Source organism: Engraulis encrasicolus, chromosome 16, assembly GCF_034702125.1.
Source record: "Engraulis encrasicolus isolate BLACKSEA-1 chromosome 16, IST_EnEncr_1.0, whole genome shotgun sequence".
NCBI classification, from domain to species: domain Eukaryota; kingdom Metazoa; phylum Chordata; class Actinopteri; order Clupeiformes; family Engraulidae; genus Engraulis; species Engraulis encrasicolus.
The window spans coordinates 43307659-43330549 of record NC_085872.1 but is presented as its reverse complement, the minus strand read 5'-3'; the positions used below and the strand labels follow the sequence as shown (position 1 = coordinate 43330549).

The following is a 22891-nucleotide window of genomic DNA, read 5'->3' as shown; positions in this document are numbered from 1 at the left end:
TTAAACGTGCTGTTTTATTTATTCAGTTGAAATATACAGTAGGCTACAGCTGGTTGTGATGTTGCCTCCGGTTTCTGCTTGTGTGTTAGGCCCAGGAACTGTCCATGGTACTGTTGCATAGTGATGCCCAGTGTAATCTAAGACAGACTGGGCTTTTTGTAACCTAGAGGTTGCTGGTTTAAATGTGCAAACATGAAGTGATTGCAAGCGAAGACACTGTGTTCAAACAAGGAAGTGAACATGTTTGTCTCTTTCCTCTGCCTCTGCTGTGTGATAAGTGCTTTTTTGCAACCTCAGTCATATAAAAAGTGTGATGAACAACTCACAAAGAACAAGCAAAACCTGTCATCTTGCGTTCAGTATTGTGGTTTTTACAATATGGTTAAAGATGTGGAAGCAAACTTGTGACAGATGAGCTCTAGGGAATCACAGAGTGAAGGGGAAAAAAAAGTAAATACAGTATGTGATTTTTTGCTGTGTTGATGTGGCAATCTGTTTGTAGTGTGCATGCTTACATTTTTATTCTTTTTTTATGGAAACTTCACCCCAGTTAATCCAGGGAAATGAATTATGTGGATTTAATTCAACAAGGTTTCAGAAATGTTCCATCTGCTGCCGAGCAGCTGGTGAAGGGATAAATGCAATTAATTACTTAACTTTTGAACAGTAGTCCAGAGCAGCGCTGCTGATAGAGTGTGATTGGGAAATGGTGGTGAATTTTTGATTCAGCTGCACGGCTATTTCACGTGTAGTTCAAAACCTACAGAATACTGCCCACTAGTTCAGCAATCACTTTCTTTTTTTGTGGCATTGAATTGACATGAATGGGATTTATTTTATTGTGGTCATTATTTATAATTGGAAATAATGATTATCACCAGGTACACCCGGCTAAATGCTGCCCATGAATTGGAGACAGCGAACTTTGTGCGTTATTTCTGAGCTAAAGAGTGAGATGGCCAGTGTCCATGTAGACCACCTGTCCTATCTTGGAATGAGTTGGATCAGATCATCTTCAGTAGATATTTGATCTGATGCAGAGAGTCTGCTTCCTACCACAAAGCAATGTCTAAATGCCCTGTCTTTGCCATGGGAATAGACAGAGCAGGCAGGATACCTTATGCCATGCTCATGTTTAATTTCGCATTTTGCATAGACCTCAACCCACCATTAAATGGCTCAGAAGAGGAGAGGTGGCATCTTGATAACATGTGAAAATCACAATTTATGTCGAAAGCGAAGTGTGGCAGTGATGATATCAGTGTTAAAAAAAAGATAACACCTACCTCAAATATGGCATCGGTAAAAATAAAATAAAATAAAAAATAAAAAGGAGTTACCTGATATAAGTTTTATTTGCTTGAGATCAAGAGGCGAGCATCCATGTTTCTAATTAAAATTACATGGGTTTTGTCCACATTATTTTTTCCCTGAATATATTTGAGCATTTACCTTGATTGTAATGTTACCTCATTGGCTGTGGTTTTGTTTGTTGGCCTAACTATAAAGGATCTGCCGGTACCCTTGTGGGCTGGGAAGAATTAGGATTTATGAATTTATTTCCTCTGTTGTATTGTTTAAACAGCTTTGGTTTAGTTTTGATCCCTTCCTCTTGCCTTTGAGGCTGTTCCACGGTGTCAGCTGTTGACTGATAGTAAGAGAACTGCCTCACAGTGTGAATGAAAGAAAAGTAGCGGTTGGTAAACACTGATAAGGGATAAATAGAAAGCGGTCAGGCAGAGATAGTTCTGTGGGAGCCCAGATTGTGTGCGGTCTGCTAAAATGAGATTCTGTGCCTGTCCTTTTTATTCTTCTTCTCCACACACACCCCCTCCACGCACACACACACACACGCACACACACCATCACCACCCCCACCCCCACCCCCTTCGCCCCCCTCTCCTCTCCTCCTCCCTGGATTGCGTTTGTCTGGAAAATCTCCAGTGACCTCGCTCGGCAAGTCCCAGGCTGTGGGATTCTTTGTGTGTGTGTGTGTGTGTGTGTGCGTGTGTGTGTGTGTGTGTGTGTGTGTGTGTGTGTGTGTGTGTGTGTGTGTGTGTGTGTGTGTGTGTGTGTGTGTGTGTGTGTGTGTGTGTGTGTTGTTTTGTTTTCTAACAAGGGTCAAGTTGGCCAGTAGACATGTCCCTGATGCATATGGACAGCTGTCACTGCTGCAAGTGCTTACAATAATTCATTTTTCATGGAATTACAGGACTCTTAGCACAAATCCAACATCAGGGACAAGGGACAAGAAACACAACTGTGTTCAGCATTATCTTAAAATGTTCAGCTTTTGTGCGCCGTAGTTTGCGCTGTCCCAGGACTGTGCTGAGATCTCATCCTTTCGTGTTTTTTTTCTCTTTTGAAATCTTCACTTGATGTTTTTAGCAACACTCATTCGGTCCTACAGGATGTTTGGTCCTAGAAACTTTAAAAGAAGTGAAGTTACATTAGATATTGAAATAGTGGTTCGGCTCACGCCAGTCTGTGTACTTATTTGCTTTTCCCTACCCATCCGGTTAGTCACACTGTGCTCTATTTTACTTACAGTAGTATGCATCATCTTATCCATTTGCCATCATTCACCCTCCCTGCCCCCCACCCCCATCCCTCCAAGTGAGCCCATATGATCCTCCATTCACACATTCATCCACTAAGCAGCTCGACTTTGCACTTACTTCTCCGTCCACCCACTCATCATCCTTCCATGCATCTAGGCATCCAAGCATGATGAGTCCATGTCAGTGCCAGTCCCAACACTTTGCACTTGTATGTCATCCATTCACATACAGTATTTACCTTTCCTTCTACGTCTGTATGCCTCCTGTGCAGTAGCCTAAACAACCCTGGGGTGCATTTCTAGAAAGCATAGTTGTTAGCCGGTTAGCAACTTTGGTAGTTGCCAATGGGGAATTGCACTGCAAACAGCAAAGTAGCTAACATAGTTAGCAACTACGGGTTTGAGAAATGCACCCCTGTACTTAATTGGGGTGACCACACATTGTACCATGTGAATGCGTATTTCAACTTTCTAGTTCATAACATGTCTATCAGGTTTTCCCCACACATCTGACAACACATACACCCGCAACTTCTGTATTTACAGCTGTATTTCACAGAGCTCCTCACATGTGTCAATCTGTTATTGAATAGTTTATTGATATCCTCTCCTGGGATTTGCTCGCATCTTTTATATGATTTAGAAAGACCTCCAGAGGTCTTACCTAGAGGGTCACCATGTGGTATATTTACACCGCAAAAAAAAACAAAAAAAATCTGCCCATTATGCCTCGCTGCTAATGAGATTGGTCGTTAAGCGAATGACACAAAGCCTAGAGAGAGGAGGAAAAAAAAAAGAGAGAGCCAAGCGTGGCTCGGCTGAGTAGCAGTGTCCCCCCGCACACCACTCGATATACGACAGCCACACACTGGACTAACCTATCCTATCCCATCTCACTCCGCTCAGCTCTGCTCTGCCTCGGCTCGGCGCCTCCTTCATGTCACTATGAAAGGGAAAACAAAGGCTAAGGGGGATATGGTAAGTCAGGCACGCACAACCTTGCCCTGTGGAGACGCGAATGGTGTCTATTGCGCTTCTTTCGGAGCTTTTGGCAATGGTGAAAGGGGCAGAGAGGGAGCGATATAGGCAACAGATAGAGAGATACAGAGAGCGCAGACCGGCAGAGTGCGAGAGTGAGTGAGAGAGAGAGAGAGAGAGAGAGAGAGAGGGAGAGAGAGAGGGGCTAATAGAGTTGTGCTCTAACAGACATCCAGATCCAGGACAGGTTAGCGTGCAGCCGTTTGCGATCTCTTAGTTTGCTTTACCAGTGCTGCGGGATCTGAAAGTATTACTATGAGTGCAGCGTGGTACATTAGAGTTTACCTTCGGTGCTCTTCGCTTGACTTCACTTCTTCTTCTCTGTGTTTGGCTACACTTGTGCTCTGTTGTTGCTGTCACCTTAATCTCATTTTGTATGCCGTGTGCTGTTATATCGCTCTGTTTTTCCTTTTTTTCTTAGAAATGAAAGGCTAAGTTAATTGTGTTGTGATTTGCAAACTGTTAAATATTTGCTATTGATGTTGTAGAGTAGATGTATGTGTAAACAGAATTCTTGCTGTCCCAAGTCACTTGCTTAGAACTGCTTTATGCAGAAAGTCTTTTGGATGGTTTATGGATTACATTTCAAGATTTGATGTTTTCAAATGACCTCATTATTTGTGAAATAATTAAGGTGATGGTTGTGATGGCTCCATATTTGTGTGTTGTGTAAATGTGTATTTAATCCATACACTCCAGGCTAATCTGTGATTAAACTAAATGGAATTGAAAATTAATTCTAACGAGCATGCCAGAATTGGCAATTGATTTAAAATGTATTTTTATTTTCCATTGAAATATTTTTCAGGAATGTTTGCTAAAAGTGAAAAAAGGATGATAGTGTACATTTTTTTAAATCTTATTTTGCACTTGCTAAACATGGTATCTGAAAATACAATAGCCTGCACATTATGTGTATCCTTGTGTATATGAAATAGTGTATTTGCATTAAAACACCTCACACATACAAAATTCGTGTTTGTGGAAGTCCATATCTTTTATTAAATGCTGGAGTTAGGTCAACTTTACATTTTGTTAAAGATTATTCATTTTATTGATGCACATAATCATAATCATGCACCATCTGCTGATCTGGCAAGCTTGGTTCAAACTCATCATACAGCCCTGCTAACCTTTTAAGTACAAAATAGTGGGGGCTTAAGCATGTTATCCCTGAAGTCTGTCTCTCTCTCTCTCTCTCTCTCTCTCTCTCTCTCTCTCTCTCTCTCTCTCTCTCTCTCTCTCTCTCTCTCTCTCTCTGTCTTTCTCTCTCTCTGAACATTGGAAAATGGAGTTCTGGCAGATACATTTTTCATCATTATTCTGATAGCCACAGATCGGGCAATCACGCTCATGATAGAGTGTTGCTGTATAAATGTCAATGTATGAAGTGCTTTTTCACTAAAGACATGGTGCTAAACAATATAACGTGTTTACTAGTTTAAAAATTAAAAGTGGTTTGTTGACAGAAAACCCACACGAATCAGCTTTAGTAAGCAGGTTGTTTGCTGACAGATCAGTACCCTTCTTCTTTTTTTACCTACCAGAGGTGGACCTGGACAGCACTCACCTGGGCAGTCTAACGAGGCAATTTAAGTGTTCATCCCTCAGCCTTATTGGTGTAGTGATAACTTGTTAAAGGTTTCAAGTCTCTTACACCACACACACACACACACACACACACACACACACACACACACACACACACACACACACACACACACACACACACACACACACACACACACACACACACACACACACACACACACACACACACACACACACACACACACACACACACACACACACAGAGAGAGAGTTTTGTCTTGCAGCATAAAATATTTATGCATAACTCATTCCAAACAAAGCTTATTCGGACTGGGAATTCATATGCCAGAGGTAAAGCCGAGTTAACACGGATTTATACTGGCATGAGTTAAAGGACTAGAGTTTGTAATCCAGGTAGCCAGGGGATTTTGCCACACACTGGCAAAAATCACTTAAAACTCCCCGAATGTTCAGAGCCAGAGTATCCAGTGAGCTTCTGATTCTTCCTGACTTGATGAAAACCAAACGATAAATGTGCTGAACAATTCACACGTGTATTTGTGTTTGCTCTAAGGAGCTTGCATTTCTGGGCTCTCTGCGCTTCGAGAGAGAGAGAGAGAGAGAGAGAGAGAGAGAGAGAAAAGAGAGAGTCTGTGTGTGTGTGTATGCGTGCGTGCGCGCGCGTGTGTGTGCGTGCGAGTGTGTGCGTGTGCGTGTGCGTTTGTGCGTGCATGTATTTGTGCGTCAGCCCCCCACCCCTCCCAGCCTTTGTACAGTATCAGTATTAGTAAGCTCGACTTTTCAGATCCCAATGCTTCAACGCTGGATCACAACAGATTAGTATTAGTATCACTTCTCAACAAAACCATCCCCACTTTTGACATGATTCTCCTCCGCTACCATACCACTACCCTCAGCATATGTTGCCAGAGAGGTCACTCGGGTTCAACCAACTCATCTTGACTCTGTAACCCAAGTCCAGCCAGGGCTACTGGTCAGCCTGATCCCAGGGGGGGGCCAAAAGCCTAAAAGCGTTTGTTTCCCTTCGCTCGCTGCCGCTGCTGGATGGATGGAGAGTCAGGGCAGAGCAAACAGAGCAGGGCAGTGCAGGGCTGAGTGTTTGTGGAAGCTGGAGAGGAGAGGAGAGGAGAGGAGAGGAGCTGCCTGGGATGAAGTGGAGTTGTTTAATGACATGAACAGCTGACTCATTAGAGGGGAGCAGTGAAAGGTAATTAACCCTGGGAAAAGTACAGCTGCCATGCGAGCTGTTCATTTCACTGCAATCTGATTAGGAATGTGTGTGTGTGTGTGTGTGTGTGTGTGTGTGTGTGTGTGTGTGTGTGTGTGTGTGTGTGTGTGTGTGTGTGTGTGTGTGTGTGTGTGTGTGTGTGTGTGTGTGTGTGTGTGTGTGTGTGTGTGTGTGTGTGTGTGTGTGTGTGTGTGTTGAAAAGCGTGCGTGCTTGCTTTTTTCCCAATCTCATCCATGATGAACTTTTCCCTTTATGTACGTGTACGTGGCCACCCCTACCTCACCACCCCCTCACCCCTCCCTTCTTCTTTTTTTTAACCCCCAGCTCCTAAAGAACAGGAGACCTGCCTTTTGTGTCGGGAGGGATTTAGCTTGAGCAGTAACCACGTTTCTCTAAAATTGCCAACCACCTGGTCGCATTCATGCCCCCTCTCTGCTGAAAAGCCTTCCTCGGCCATAGACAATGGCCAGGATCAGGCTGCGGTGAGCGCGGAAAACAGCCGTACAACTTCCCCCTCCCCACTAACACCTGGCCCTCAGTGTGTGTGTCTTGTTTCAACAACGTGGAGCTCAAAGGCCTTTTGTAGATGCAGAGACAACATGTTATAAGGGCTTCATATTATTTACCTTGTGTTCCTGCTTGCGATGCTGTTTATGACAGGGATTGGCTTGGTCGTGTTATATGTGCATTACAAGTAAATTCAATCCAAGATTGAATGAGAGGATAGGGTTGTTTGGCATCAGAACGTGCAGTCGACATGCTACGGTTGAGGTTGTGGTTGTGATTTGTTTGTTTGATACACTGATTTTTAGTTGTGTCTAAGTGGAGCAGTGAATTCGCTCTGGAGGATAATTACTAGTTATTGTATTGCATGCAGGCATTATTTTTGTCATCTTCATTTATATAACTATTATAAGCTATATTGAGAGATATATATTCTTAAGTTAAGATTAGCTTTGACGCTGATGAAAGTTACAGTAGATTTTTTGGATCGCCCATATTAAAAACACATTTGGTCCTCAAACAATTAAATGAAGCTTTGGACCAAAATTGATCATCAAAAAGTGACATGCTGCTTTAAAGACGCCTTCAAAAGCGCAGAGAGGCTGACACTGGACTGACATCAGTGGGGCTAGGCGGACCGTATCTCTGATGGCAAATAAGACACTCCAGACTGTTCTGGAGGTCCGCTGCAGCAGGGCTGTGTGGCAGGCGATCTTCATATTTTTTAAGGAGAAAACTCAGGAGTGACTTTGGAAACATCACAGAAATTCGCCCAAATCACCTCGGCGAAGGTGTCAGCGACGGGTTTTTCTTTTAATGTTGTCCCCACTCTACTCGCTGCGGCCAATGACAAGTTTCCCCTGTAGTGTTGCCATCATCGCAGATTATTGGGGCGACGGTTGCCAGCCAAGCCTATAATTGTGCATTAAGAATTCTGGGCGCATTTTTTCCTTTATTGAAGTGTCTATGTCTTGGGAGAAGCGATGAAAAGCCAGGCCTCCTTGTAAAATGACCAATTTGGCTCGGCATGCAAACACTTTGCTTGGCGGCCTCAGTTGCTGCTGACTTCTGTACCAGAAATCACAGTTGTCTTCAAGGGTTCTTCCTCATATCTCTCTGATCCCAGCACCCCATAGAGAGGCAAGATTTGAGTTTTTTTTCCCCATCTTGAAGCTGAAAGTGAATGGGCACACATTTGTTTGTTGGAGTCCGCCGATGGACTCAGCCGTGACATCTGCTGTAGTATATTTTTTCACCAAAATGTCTGGTACACATGGAAACTTGGAGAGTGCTCTGTGCAAGTGCATCCTAGGGCACATTGGGTTTTAGATAAAAATGCCTTTTGAGAGTTGTGTTCACTGCCATTTTTTGTTGGAAAAGTACATTGAAGTTGGTAGATTTTGTTCTGAAAACACAGTCGTCTGTCATTGCATGCACACAATTTGTGCTCAGACTTCACCACTAATAAGTACTGTACATACACTAATTACATTAAAAATAAATGTATCTGCGGAACAATACTGTTGTATACTGTTGTCATGAAAAAATGGTGTCATGGGCACTATCTCCCAGAATAACTATTTAGAAATAAAACTCCTTAAAGACACCACAATCTGTCACCACATCCTGTGTCTGCACATGTACAGTGCAGTATCTCTGTGCTGGAAATCTCCTGTCCAGCAGGTGCCTGCTCTCTTCAGACAGTGAGCATGTATATACTGTACCATGCTGCTCGGCACTGTCTGGCAACCCTGAAAATAGAAAATCCCGCCAGAAATATTTGTTTATTAAAATACTCTGATCCTGGCATGGGAGGGCAGGCTGGTGGTTGATGTACTTGTCATGAATTCATTTGCATGTCAATGAAAGTTACTGAACGCACTTGTGTGTTCTTTAGCATTATATACATTGCCAGATTAAATTCAGCACTGTTCACATGATTCATGTCAACGCTGTGCTTTAAGCATTGTGTTAATGGTAGACTGTTTTTTTGCTTGTTCGTTTGCTTTACACACTTGTGTTTTGATCCAAAGACTATGAGGACAAAAAAAACGTATTCCTGTGTTTCATGTGCAATTACAACCCTTTTTTTTCTTCCATACATTTGGACATTCATTACAAGGGAAATATGAAAGTAAACGCTGCTATCTCTTGCCATTTTGCATTTTATTATGCAGACCTAGGAAACACTTAGCATGTAAAATGAATGTGGAAATTATTCCCAAGGTAAACTATAAACACAGAAGTTACCACCACACGCTCTGCTACCCCTCCCTCTCCTCTCTCTCTCGCTCTCTCTTCCTACCTCCCTCCCTCGCTTTCTTTCTTTCTTTCTTTCTTTCTCTCTCGCTCTCCCTCTGTCTCTATTTCGCTCCCCCTCTCCCTCTCTCTTTCTCCCTCTCCCCTCCTTCCTCTAGATCAGAGTGTAATTGCCAGTAATCAGGTCTGTTTGCTGCTGATAAAACCACTCTGAATGCGAGGAACCCTCTTTGTGTGATGACTCAATTATGCCAGAAGTGCCTCATCAAACCTGGCCCATCAGCTGCTTTAATAAATAAGGAGGCAAACTTGCTGCAGGCGCATTATAATTCCATTCATTCCATAATTAAATCCATTCCCGTTTTAACCCTTTCTGGGAGGGAAGGGCGGACAGGAGACAAAACAACAAGCAAAAGAGAGATCCTGGGAGTGACCTTGCAACGAGCCCCCATGTACAGACCCATAACTCAGACCGATATAGCCAAAGAAAGGTTCAAAACAGAGGCAAGGCCATTGAGGAGGGGAATGCATATCAGTGGTGATAGTGGCTCAAGGTCCTTATTTATTTATTTATTTATTTATTTATTATCTTTCAATACACAAATGCATAGTGGCTCACTACACGCTAAAGACTACACTAGACTACACTAGACTACAGACACACACACACACACACACACACACACACACACACACACACACACACACACACACACACACACACACACACACACACACACACACACACACACACACACACACACAAAAACACACAGGTTTATTCTGTAATTACACTGGGTATGTAATCTAATCATAACAGCCATTCAGTAGTGGGCCAAGTGGCCATCTCAAAAACTCATTTAATGTAATTTCGGTTCTCTCCACCAACCTTTTTGGCCAAGCACCTTCTTGAGGTCTGGGTAAACAATCTAATTAACTTCATGGATTTCAAAGTGTTAAATCATCCAAAGAAAATATCAGACATACAGTTTTAACTGGTGTTTCTATATAGGCCATATGTTTTTTGCGCTTTGGATATTTTACTTTAAAAAAACTAGCAATGACGGTGTGATGATACTGTATATTTGAAGTAGATGTAAAAATGACGAAAGTACTAGCAGCATGGTGTGTATATATATATAGCTCACAGATCAGAATTTACAATTGAAAAAAGTTGAAATTTCGTGCCCTCTTAATGTTTTGTTTTACACTTCATCTAAGACTACTTTACGGAGTGCAGCAACTATAGAGGGGCTTGTTTGGGAAGAGAGGGGCCTGGGGGGTGCGAGTTGGACTGTTTCTGTCCCGCTGTCAGATGCTTCTTTCAGGGGAGACAGCAGATGGGGTCAGGGCAGGGAGCAGCAGCCACAAGCAGCTAGCAACCCTATTACATCCAGACTACCAACACCAGGAAGCCCCCTTGTTTTCCCCAGAGAAAGCAGGGAACTAGCACAGAGAGAGAGAGAGAGAGAGAGAGAGAGAGAGAGAGAGAGAGAGAGAGAGAGAGAGAGAGAGAGAGAGAGAGAGAGAGAGAGGGAAAGAGAGAGAGCGGGAGAGAGAGAGATCAAATTATGATTCAGCAGATGACAATCCGGGGTTTAAATTGTCTTTCGTCTTTTTCTTATGCTAATGAGGCCCCCGGTCCCCTCCTCCCTCTTTTAGCCCTTCCTGTGATTTTAGCTGTGGTTTTGTGAATGCGCCCGAGTGTGTTTTTGTGTGACTCTGTTTGTGTGTGTGCGTGCGCGTGCGTGTGTGTAAGATGGGTTGCTTTACACACTGGCTATAATTAGGAAAATGTTGTATCAGCCTCTGTGTGTACGTGTGCATGTGCGTATGTGTATGTGTGCATGTGCGTATGTCTCTGTGTGTGTCTTACTAACAGTGGGGGGATCGAGAGGGGGGAAGAGTTTGTTTTTTCAAAGCAAACAGAAATAAATAATTCTGAGCTAAGAGGTCTGAAGTGTTGGAGGCTTGGTGGTCCCCCCCCCCCCCCCCCCCCCCAACACCACCCGAGGTCCCACCCCAGCTCATCAGAGGGAGTTTATATTAATTAGGCGCAAGTTATTTGATTTCTGTTGAGCAATCAATTTGCATCTTGTTCCATAAGCCACATGGGGTCAGAGAATGGTTTTGCCATCATCTTCTGAATCCCTGAATCTCTGCATTGAGACTCCCGAGAGAGAGAGAGAGAGAGAGAGAGAGAGAGAGAGAGAGAGAGAGAGAGAGAGAGAGAGAGAGAGAGAGAGAGAGAGAGAGAGAGGCCACGCGCTGCTGATGTCGTCAACAATGAGAATAAAAGAGACATTGATAGGAGCTGTCAGTTTGTAGATGGCATTGTTATTTCATGGGCTTTGAAAAACGTCATAACCAGTTGCACGAATGAGATTTAGGGGCATTGAGTTGACATGACTGAGATGTCTCTTTTTTTTCTTGTTTTTGCTCAGAGGATGACTTGCACACTCACATCCTGAGGAAGACTGATTCCTGTGGACACACTGAGCAGTGTGGATCGGGTGCACCTGACAACATATCCCATACATCAACGTGCAGAATACACAGACAGGTACTTCCCTTCCTTTGGCTTAACTTGGTTTTTTTTTTAAAGATTTGCCAATTTGCTAGATTTTTGCCTTTGGAATGACAGAATGACACACACACACACACACACACACACACACACACACACACACACACGAGCGTGCACACACGCATGCACACACATAGTCTTGTCTGATGTCTTACATTAAAAGCCCCTGAAACAGGCACCATGACTAAGCTAGGGATGTGGGAATTAGGTCCAGTTTGTTCCCGTCGACGACGCCAGAGCAGGACCTCTGGTGACTGGGCGCTGGACGGAGACGCGGGCGCACCTGGCTGGCGGGTGCTGGGCATGGCATGGCATGGCAGCGCTGCCTTTATCTCTTGGGCGGGCTGCGGCCAGCCGCCGCCTCACTGGCTGCAGATCTGGCTGATCCTCAAGCCGGGCCTAAGGACCCAGATCAAATTGGCCAGAGTCAAGTCACTGTGAAGGAATAGAAACGCTTTTTGAGAAAAAAAAGATGAAAACACTCTTTTTACTGCCAAAACAAAAACAACATTGGAGTGAAAGTTTTGGATTTGGCAGATATACAGTAGAAGACTGGATATTACGGTGGTGGTAAATAAAAGAATGGTCATTGTTGAAGATCATCAGATTGGCATTTGATCCAGACCGAGCTCCTTTTTTAAAATATATTTTTGGGCTTTTTATGCCCTTATTGTGACAGGACAGTTACGGAGGGACAGGAAATGAGCGGGGAGAGAGAGACGGGGAAGGTTCGGCAAATGACCCAGGCCGGAATCGAACCCGGGTCGCCGGCGTAGTAACCCAGTGCCCTACCGTTAGGCCACTTTTGACGTGAAATTGGGGTGCGGTAAGGAATGTGTTGATACTAACCTGGTGTTGGATAAAGCAGTATGTTGACATTAGCATCTAAGGGGTGATCAAATGGCATTCAGCATTCCTAACGGAAGGTTTGGATCACTGGAATTGTTTATGGGTTGGTCTGAATCATCTTGTTCATGGTTGTCTATCAGTGAAAAAACACCGTGCTGTATTGAAACAGCAGCTGTGTTCAGCTATTGAGTTCTTGGCTCCAACTTCAGGCAAATAGCCTTTGCATGCACACACATCTACTGTAGTCTTACTGTTACCACAGTCCTTGTTGTCAACTGAACCTCTTAACCATTAGAAAAATATATCTGTCCATTTGAGACCTGAATGCCCATATGACAGAGATCACAGCTGTGCTTTGCTGCTGCCCAGGGAAAGCACTAGAATGCAAATATGGGAAAATCAATGCGTTTGTGTTTTTACGCTGTTCTTGAAGTGAATATCTAAATGCATTGGCATCTGCTTTGTAATGTTATAATGGTGATTGGCGCTACAGTACATAATGGCATAGATATGTATGGCATATGTACACTAAATATAGTGTATGTGTGTATTTCTATGGGAATCTGAGCAAAATAATCATAACAAAATAGAACTTTGCCCAGCACTTTCAACAGGCTCAGTCATTTGCCAATGTGTGTGTGTGTGTGTGTGTGTGTGTGTGTGTGTGTGTGTGTGTGTGTGTGTGTGTGTGTGTGTGTGTGTGTGTGTGTGTGTGTGTGTGTGTGTGTGTGTGTGTGTGTGTGTGTGTGTGTGTGTGTGTGTGTGTGTTTTGGAAACAAACATTTTGGAGTGTGCCCATGTGTGCTCGTGTGTCCGTGCATCTGCATGCCCATCAGCTTATGGCCAGAGCTCTGCACAGCAAGTGAAAATGGAGGAGTGTAATGAACTAATCAGGTACATTAGTTTTTACAGAATGTAATCTATAGTGGTAGGGAGTTGTTTGTCTCAATAGGGCCCTGGTAATCAAAAGTAATGAACCTATTACGCGCGGGACCTCAGAGAGACTGGCGTGGCATTAGGAGTGGGCCACATAAAAAGGTTTATTAAAGGAAATTAAGGTCCATCACTGCCACACCTGCTCCCCCCCATTATAAATGTATGACAGGTCAGTAGCTTCAATCACAACAGCGCGCCACCGAGAGAAGTCAGGTTTCCCATTACTGCGGGGGAAAGTAACGCCGTCGCCAGTGACTCAGTGCTACCCGCCGCCCCGGTGACCACTATACACAGCCATCAGCCCGGAATAATTACATTTAATAGGTTTTATTTGGGATCGGCAAGGCGACGCTGCCACTAGCAGAGTGGAGAGAGTGGCCAGGCATTAACAACTCTCTTTTTTTTTGTCTAAACATGTGTGGTGTGGTGGCTGTCTTTTTCCACACCTTTCGTGGCGATGTTTTTGCAGCGTGTTATTATATTTTTTGGCACCTCAGAATTGTATTTATTTTGGTATTTAGATGAGTCTGGTGGGGGGGGGGGGGCAGTTTGTTTTTACTGCTGTTTTTGTTCACTGTCTGATTCGGCCTGGTACTAACATATTAGCACCTAACAAAACAGTCAGCCCCAACCTCTGATGTACCCCCCACTACCCCACCAGTATGCTATGTTTATGACCATGATAGATAGATAGATAGATAGATAGATAGATAGATAGATAGATAGATAGATAGATAGATAGATAGATAGATAGATAGATAGATAGATAGATAGATAGATAGATAGATAGATAAAATATCACTCGAACTTAACATAGACAAAAATATTTATAAAGATTTTTTTCACTTTCACTTCTTTCACTTTTTTCACATTTTTCACGAATGTGAATTTTATTTGAGTGTAAATTGTTTAAAATAAAATAAAAAATTAAAATGCCACTCCATTTTGACTCAAACGCATTGTAACCGACAGGCTTCTCTGTGACCTCCTGCATAGCAACTGATTCCAAAATAAATTGAGTGAGTGAATCTCTCTATGTGGCATACTTACTGATCTTTTTTTCTTCTACGCCAATGTGTCAGATTGCAATGACTCACTATTAGATGCCTAAACTATTTAAATAATCGAACTCGTCTACATGTACAATAAAGCCATTCCAACCATCAGTTGTCTACAACTATGTCTCCTGTCAACCGTTTTTCATGCCACCAACTCTTCACAAAACATATCTTCAGCACTATACATTCCCTATGAAATAATTAAACTATTAACCTCTTCACGATTTAACTGTTCAGCCGTTCCAACTGTCAGTTGCCATCTACTGTGACTCCCGCCTACTACAATTTCCACCTCATGCTACTACGTTGCCCGTTTCCATTGCCATGCGCTGGCAATTCCCTGGAATTATATTCTACGCTGTATTTGTGAAACTGTCCCAGGATATTTGAAATTGGAAGAGGTGCTACAGTGTGCTTTCCAATATACCGCTATGTGCTTTGGATGCTATCGCCATGGGATTGTTCCATTATTAATTAATTTAGCTATTAGATGCTATTTAAAATCAATCTCATGCTACGATGAAGCCTGTGAAACAGCATGCTATTCATCAAAATCAAACTTAGTCTGAAAGTATTCCAAAACGTGGAATACCTTGCCCCACTGATGAGATAGAGGGCCAAAACATCTTGTTCAATTCAGCTGTTGAGGAGCGGCCGACAAACAGTATTTCCCTAATTTCAGAGTATACATCATCATTCATCATCATCAGTATTGAGCTGGTCATTATGATAGTCTGTCCCTCCTACCTGTCAGCCTTGCTCATAACCAAATTCCGCTTTTGGCAGATGGACTCTGAAGGTGAGGAGACCCAGACCCAAGTATGCAATGGCAGCGGGGGTAAGTAGCATTTTGTGCTTGTCGTGCCGTAACCTAGTCCAACATGGCCCTACCTCCTACTCCACGTCCCATTCACGCTCATCCACGCCACTCAGCTCAATTCAGCTGAAGTATCAGTTCAACAGTTTCATATCAGAACCTGTCGGCTTTAATATTTCATCTTTTCAACATGAAGAGCTTGCATTGCCAGCAAAGCCAATACATTATTCAAAGGGGAATCACTTCATTAAATTGCAATATTGGCTCAAATGAGTTAAGGAGTGCGTCCGTACCCGCCGCCTGCTCCATCTGAGGTAGCATATCATTATTTAAGTGCTCAGAGCCTTGTAGCGATTGGTGGAATAGATATACGGGCCAAAAAAGAGGAGGAAAAGGAGAGTGCTGCGTTGGGTCAATTGTTTGTAAAATAATCAGGTGCTCTTCAGAAAGGACAAGATAACTTCATTAAATGGCTTGTGACTATCTCCAAAGTGTGAAGGTCTCAGAGTTTGTCCTGATGAAGACTGATTGTAGTCGAAACGCGTAGGCGTTATCCATTAAAATAAAGGATTTTTAACTTTTTTCACTAAGATCAGTGTGCCTCGGATCATTCTTCTGACTACCACTTTCAACAAGGAACCTTTTTTTTGGACCTTCACACTTTGGAGATAGTCACAAGCCATTTAATGAAGATATACGGGCCATTTGGAGAATCCTTTGGCTCGCACTTCCAGGGGTGGGCAGGAGCTTTGGGTAAGAGAATCCCACTGTATCCCTTGAGTTCTCATCCAGCCCTCCCATGTCTTGTTAGCTGTTTTTAAACTTCTTCTGCCCCTGATTTACTACAAATCTACTACAAATCCGATCTACCCCTGGGGTCTTGAATTAAAAGTTCAGCATGAACATTTATCTATTATTCAAACCACAATACCTGAAGTACAACACACACATACACACTAGGGAAAAAAAACAAAATGGCAGTGCATGCTAAACCTCTGCTCATAAATGGTGCATAAACAAAAATGTGTAAACAGTGTGTTAATTCTGTTCACCCGATGAGAAGTGTTGTGTGTTTCTGTCTCCCTTCCTGGCCTGCGTCCCTGTGGGTGCTCATCAACGCCTCCAGCTTCATTGCATTCCAGCTTCATTTAATTTCTTGATAAAATGGACCTCAGTTGCCACTCACAGAAGAAAAATAGTTGAAAATGCTGAACTGTTGGCACTAATGCCTCCCCCTCTCTCTCTCTCTCCTTCCCTCTCTCTTTCTTTCTCTCTCTTTCTCGCTCTCTCTCTGTGTCTCTCTGTGTCTGTCTGTCTGTCTATCTGTCTGTCTCTCTCTCTCTGCTCTGTTCCCTCTGTCACTGTGTATGTGTGTGTGCGTGTGTGTTTTTGTGTGTTCTTCGGAGGACTTCCTGAGTAAACACTCAAGATCTTTCTTTTGTGCCCCAGAGCTGTTATCTTGTCAGCTATCACAAACTAATTTTCAACTATCAAAAGCTAATCTTCAGCCACATGATCTTATGATCTTACATTGTGTGTGTGTGTGTGTGTGTGTGTGTGTGTGCGTGCGTGCGTGCGTGCGTGCGTGCGTGCGTGCGTGCGTGTGTGTGTTTATCATCTTGTTTCTGTGTTACCTGCCCAGTTGTCTGGCAAGGTCAATAAGCTGGTGTTTTGACTTCAGACGCAATGCGGCTCGGCTGATAGTGGGTGGGCAGCTGTGGCCGCCCGTGGCCTGGTGCAATGGAAATGTAAACATGCACGTTTACCACTCTCTCCTCTCTCCCTCTGTTTGCAGTTCTGACTGACTGCGTTGCTGAGGCGCCCAGGTAAGCCAGAGTTACAGTTCCCAGCTTTATCAGGCCTGCCCTGCGCTGGCATTGATGCCACGCTAAGTGTCTCTCACCCATTTTTTTCCTTTCATCAAATGCATGAATGGGGGCCTCTGTTGGATATTTGAACGTTTGCAATGCAGCTGTGTAATGGAACACCCAGGGGTCCTCCTCTTGGTCTGGGGCTGAGCTCATCTCCAGTCACACTACGTGCATTGCCCATGCCCTCAAGTGCTATTCGCCACCGCTAGCTTCTCCATGTCTTTAAATGAGCGCCATACAGTCTTATTGTAATTCCGAGCATGTAAGGCAGTATAATTGTGGTGTAATTACCACGATCACATAGTGTATTGTTAATCATTTGTGTTTTTACATATCCCTTTATGGTTAATTAGTACCCTCTGGGTGTTTCTGTAGTCTGGTGGAAATAATCACTAAGGGTCAGTGCAGTGGAGGCATGGAACTAAAGCAGTGATACTCAAAGTGTGGTCCGGGGACCACTGGTGGTCCGCGACAGAGCTCAGGTGGTCCGTGAGTGGATTTCTACTTTTCCAAGACGAGCTAGCAGTAGGCCATAATTGTGAGATTATTACAAAGTTAAACATAGCTGAAGTCTTATTTTCACCATAATAAGACAGGCTTGCATTGTGAATAAAAGTGAGTGATCTGGAGTGTCAAATTAGCACCCCTCAACTGTCAGTTCAGTTGACAGGTGGTCCCTTAACCTTTTTTTGATAGGGAAAGTGGTCCTCGGTCTGAAAAAGTTTGAGAAACACTGAACTAAAGCGAGGCAAGGATGCCTGCGTGGTACCACAGCCGCTTTGAAGAACACTGGGATATTAAATGGGAATGTGTTGGGAATTAGCGTCCAGCGTCTTTGGATTTAAGAAAAATACATACACACACTGTGTGTGGCCTACTATATCTTGCTTCTCATGGTTCCTCTGAACATGTTTGTTGGTTGGTGGTGCACCCATGATCATCTCCCCCACCTGTGGTCCTCCAGCGCAGGCATGCTGGCGGCCAGGAAGAGGAGTGCTCTCGAAGGGGTCCAGGGAGCCCCCGTCAACAAGCGGAAGTCGCTTCTGATGAGGCCACGTCACTACAGCCCTGGCCCCAGCCCCGGCCAAGCCAGTGACGGAGACGAGGACGAGGACGGGGACGAGGACCAGCACTGTGAGGAGCTGGCAGCCGCGCGGGACAAAGACGAGCCCAGGAACATTGACACTCCAGCAGGTAGACAGATGTCCTGTTGTTTTGTCTGTTTTGATGAACAATTGACGCTGAATTTTAAACTGCCATCTGTTGCATTCATATTTCCTCTCCTCTGCTGCCCAACCCCCCCACCCCCCTCCTTCCTCACTCCCCTCCCTCCCTCCCAGCCTCTCTCTCTCTCTCTCTCTCTCTCTCTCTCTCCCTCCCTCCCCCTTTGTCATTAATTTCCACCGTGATTGTGGCTGGGGAGTGAAAGACTACACTGCTGGGTCCACATGAGTAGTCTGTCACGTCCATACACCAAAGTTTTAACAGCTGATCTGCCATGATATTTCTGGCAAAGCAAACCTTTTTCTTCCCCCCTTGTCTCTCTCTCTGTGTATGTGCATGTGTGTGTTTGTATTGCATTGCCTAATTCAGATTTATTCAAATTTAATTTTTTGTTTTGTTTATTTTATGTGATTATGTGATGCAGATTTTCTGTAGTGTGCTTGAAGCAAAAAGACACATCGTATTCAGTCAGTCAAAGCATCGGATCAAGTCACTAAAGTGTATTGTCATGCTTTTCACTTTTGTTGAGTACACAGCTAGCAGGGTCTTTTTAGGAGCTTGCATAATGGCTTGCATAATGCCACTAATAGAAAAGAGTGTAGCACTGTGATTGTGCGCTTCCTTTGACAAAAGACACTGCGCACTCAACCCACCAAAACATTTTTCTGACAACAGTGGCACAGAAAAAAAAATCAAAGTTGCTGTTTTATTTTAAAGCAGCAGACCTTTAGGTAAACAAAACATCGCGTTTTTTTTTCTAATGAATCAATTATGAACATTTTGGCAACAATGTCCATGTTTTACGTGCGTATTTCCCCAGCCCTCTCCCTCTCAGTACTTATTTGGTGTATTTTTAACGATGTAACTAAGCAACAAATGTAATTGTCCCCTTCGAAAGCCTTTGTTAGGCCATCTAACACAGTCCAAATATACATAATTAGGCATAATGTCTACAGCCCATTATTGGACACATGTGGGTTGTTAAATGGACCAACAGAATAGCTCAATGAATCGTGCAGATTTACTGGGGATTGGAATTTGTTTTCAAATCTCATGTTACATGACGATTATTTTAACCCTTTTAAAAAATCTTTTCACCAAACCTTATAATTCTCACAAACTTTATTCATGGAGTCCCTTTGGACACCCTCTCTCTTTGGGTGTATGTCATTCTCACAATCGTATTTTGAAAAGGGCTCTGTGCAGTCAGTCGTACTGTAGTTGACGAAGGTTTGGTGAATGTCAGCCTGATACAACACATGGCAGCATTGAGTATTGGTGGCAGAGTGATGAGTCTGGGGGCTGCAGAGAATATCTGCATTTCATTGTGAAAGTGAGAGGGGCTGGGGTGGTGCTGGTGCTGGTGCTGGTGCTGGTGGTGGTGGTGGTGGTGGCAGGGGGTGTGCTAGGCTGAGGCTGGGGGGGGAAAGCCTTCCATTTGGTGGCACCGTACTGCATGTGACTCTAGCCAAGCTTCTGGTCTGCAGCCTCGCTCCGGTAATGGCTATTCTGGAGTACAAACTGTTCACCTGTTCCAACACGCAAATTACAGATGGGATCCAAGTCTCTCTCTCTCTCTCTCTCTCTCTCTCTCTCTCTCTCTCTCTCTCTCTCTCTCTCTCTCTCTCTCTCTCTCTCTCTCTCTCTCTCTCTCTCTCTCTTTCTCTCTTCTCTCTCTCTCTCTCTTTCTCCCGCTATTTCTCTCTCTCTTTCTTTCTCTCTCTCTCTCTCTACCCTTTCTCTCTGCCTTTAACTCTCTATCTCCATGTCTCCCCCCTCCTCCTCCTCTATTGGTTAGGGCTGTGCATCCATCTGGATGGCAGCGAAGTCCTCTGTTAATTGTAACTAAGCATAACTGGCGAACTTTTCATCTCGATGTTGGACAGCCTTGCATTTTGACGCCTCTGTTAAAATTCAAATGTTCCAGTGACACACAGTAGAGCGTCAGGGAGGGGCTCACCAGGCGACAACACAATCTGCGGGGTTTGTGTGGAAGACTTCCACTTGACGGGTGTTCATTTTCTCATGCCGTTTGCGTAAATCTGAAACCTTTCTCTTTTGAGGAAATAATCGAGGGGTGGGATTTTTTTGTGTGTGTCAGCATCAAAAGGCATGTATGTGCATCTGCATCATCTGAATGGAAAATCAAGCCTTTCCACTGAGATAGCAAAATAAATATTGCTCAGTGTGCTTAATATGCACCCAATAAGCTAAAGCTAGGGGCTTAGTAGTTACTGTATTGGTAGCATGGTTCTAGGAAACACTCCTCTCATCATAGCAAGTTTGTCATATTCAAGGGAAACATAAGCTAACAGACCTTTACATGGGTAGATCAGATTTCTCTGCCATCCGTTGGCCATGGTTTCAACTGTTACTGTTGTTTGGAGCGGACACCATCAGGGTCGCACCTTTTTGTGTCCCCATGTGCGTTGCTGCGTTCCTCAGGGGAAGGTATGGTACGGTAACTTGCAGTATGTTGCTGGATGGAGCTAGCGGGTGAGCAGCTGGTTCCACACCTGTGGTGTGTATTATGCCACGAGGTGGGCTAGGGGCCCAGGGCCGTGACTAGGAGACTCCCACCGAATGCGCAGGAGTGCCTGAGTCGTACCCCAGCTGATTGTAGATTTGGGACAAAAAACATCTTGAGGAATTTGTCACCCTGCAAATGACAGTTGGAGGTTCCGTCTGTCTTGGTAAAAAAAAAGCCGGAGAAGCATTTTATTTATTTTTTTGCCTTCAGTTGTACACACCACAAAGCTCTGTCCCTTCCTGTATTTGTAAATCCTCATATCTTTTTTGGCAGAATGGTGGCAGACAGGGTGATCCATTGAGCATTTATGTTGCTTTTGGGGGGATTAAGTATTGTTCCTCTGCTCACTACTGCCTGCCTGTTTCCTTCTTGAGAGCACTCTACCACACAACACAACACAATTTTTGATCCCCAATGATTCCCAAAATATCTAATCAACCTATCACGCTGCCTCGCTCTGCTCAGGTCTATTTCTAATGGTCTCAGTGACGTCAAGTTATCTAAGAGGATAGATCTGTCGCCTACTTATGATTTAGTTGAACTAAAAACCCCTTATGGCCTAAGAGCCTTACACGCAAGTAAGTTTCAGTGGTTGTGCAGATCAAAAGAGATTTTGAATCAATCCAGATGATAGCTTCTCTTTGTTAATCATTGACTGTGACTTAATATAATCAGGCATTTTTTCAATTCTAAAGTATCATTTAAAGGGGATTTGGGTGCTTAAGAGGTCCGAGCTGTCTGACCCAATAATAATGACTTATTCTTGCAGAGTTCTGGGCACAGAAGCCAAAATATCTCTTTTTTTGCCTAACTGTTTTTAGGCAAGTCCCTTTTTATTATTTAATTAGCAGTGCGCTGTCATAAAAATAATCCGGTTAGGATGCGAAATTTATAGCAAATATAAAATGACTTATATTCACGTCCCATTAATTACCCCAATTATTTTTTTCTAAATATGGATCAGTGTTATTTTTGTATCAAGGACAGTCTTGGTCCAGGAATGGTCAGGGATTTTCCATTTCTCATATCTCCTCCACCACACACATCTGTAGTATATACGTACATGTTTTTGCTCAGGTTTTCAATATTAGTTTTCAATTTCTTTCCTGCTGTCTTTTAGTTCCAACATGTAACCTCAATATGTATCTTTTTATCAATTCGCACGAACATGAAAGGCATCCTAATCCAAAGCCTTTTTATCAAGATGACAGATTAGATAGTCATGTACTTTCTTTTATATTTTCTGTCATTTCCAAGGTTCTGTTTTCGGTTTGTTTGTGCCCTCACATGAAAAATAATGTCCACATCAATCTGTTTCGAGGATGTCACTAGAGGTTGACATTATAAACGGGTAAAGTCTGAGCTTGTCTTTTCATCTTGCCGTAACATTCCTTTCCCATTGCAAAACTCGTGTCTACTGACACAACTGCTGTTTTTCACAACATAATCTGCAGATTTAAAATCTGTGTCAAGTTGTAGGTTTGGATTTGCAAATTCTATGAGGAAGGAAACAATAATATTCATCTCTGGCTTCTGTTAGGCTCTGTCTTGTCAAACCCCATCCCCCAACTCATAATCTTTTCATACTTAGAATGCGATGTGAACGATACGGTTGTTGACAAATTTGTGCCATAGATTACATTTAAAAAAGGAGTGCTTCCTCTTTTAAAATCAAAATATGGGATATATACTGTATAATAATGGTAATATATATATGTAAACGTACAATTTAAGATGTTTTTTTCGGCATTAATGTATTTTATGTTTACATTATTAGCAGTGTTTGTTTCTAGTGTTACATATTATATGTTATATGTTATGATGTTCGCTGTATGCAAACTTTAAAATGTGATGTAT

At 43.3% G+C, this 22891-nt stretch overlaps 1 protein-coding gene across 1 annotated transcript in view; it reads left to right on the top strand.

The window, feature by feature from the left end:
- st18 (ST18 C2H2C-type zinc finger transcription factor) overlaps positions 1-22891 on the top strand; it is a 60054-nt gene that overhangs the window by 19350 nt on the left and 17813 nt on the right. The window contains exons 3-6 of the mRNA XM_063220002.1: positions 11605-11725; positions 15379-15430; positions 17190-17235; positions 18245-18474. Of these exons, the coding sequence (XP_063076072.1) occupies positions 11605-11725; positions 15379-15430; positions 17190-17235; positions 18245-18474 (449 nt within the window). The remainder of the gene's footprint in view (positions 1-11604; positions 11726-15378; positions 15431-17189; positions 17236-18244; positions 18475-22891) is intronic.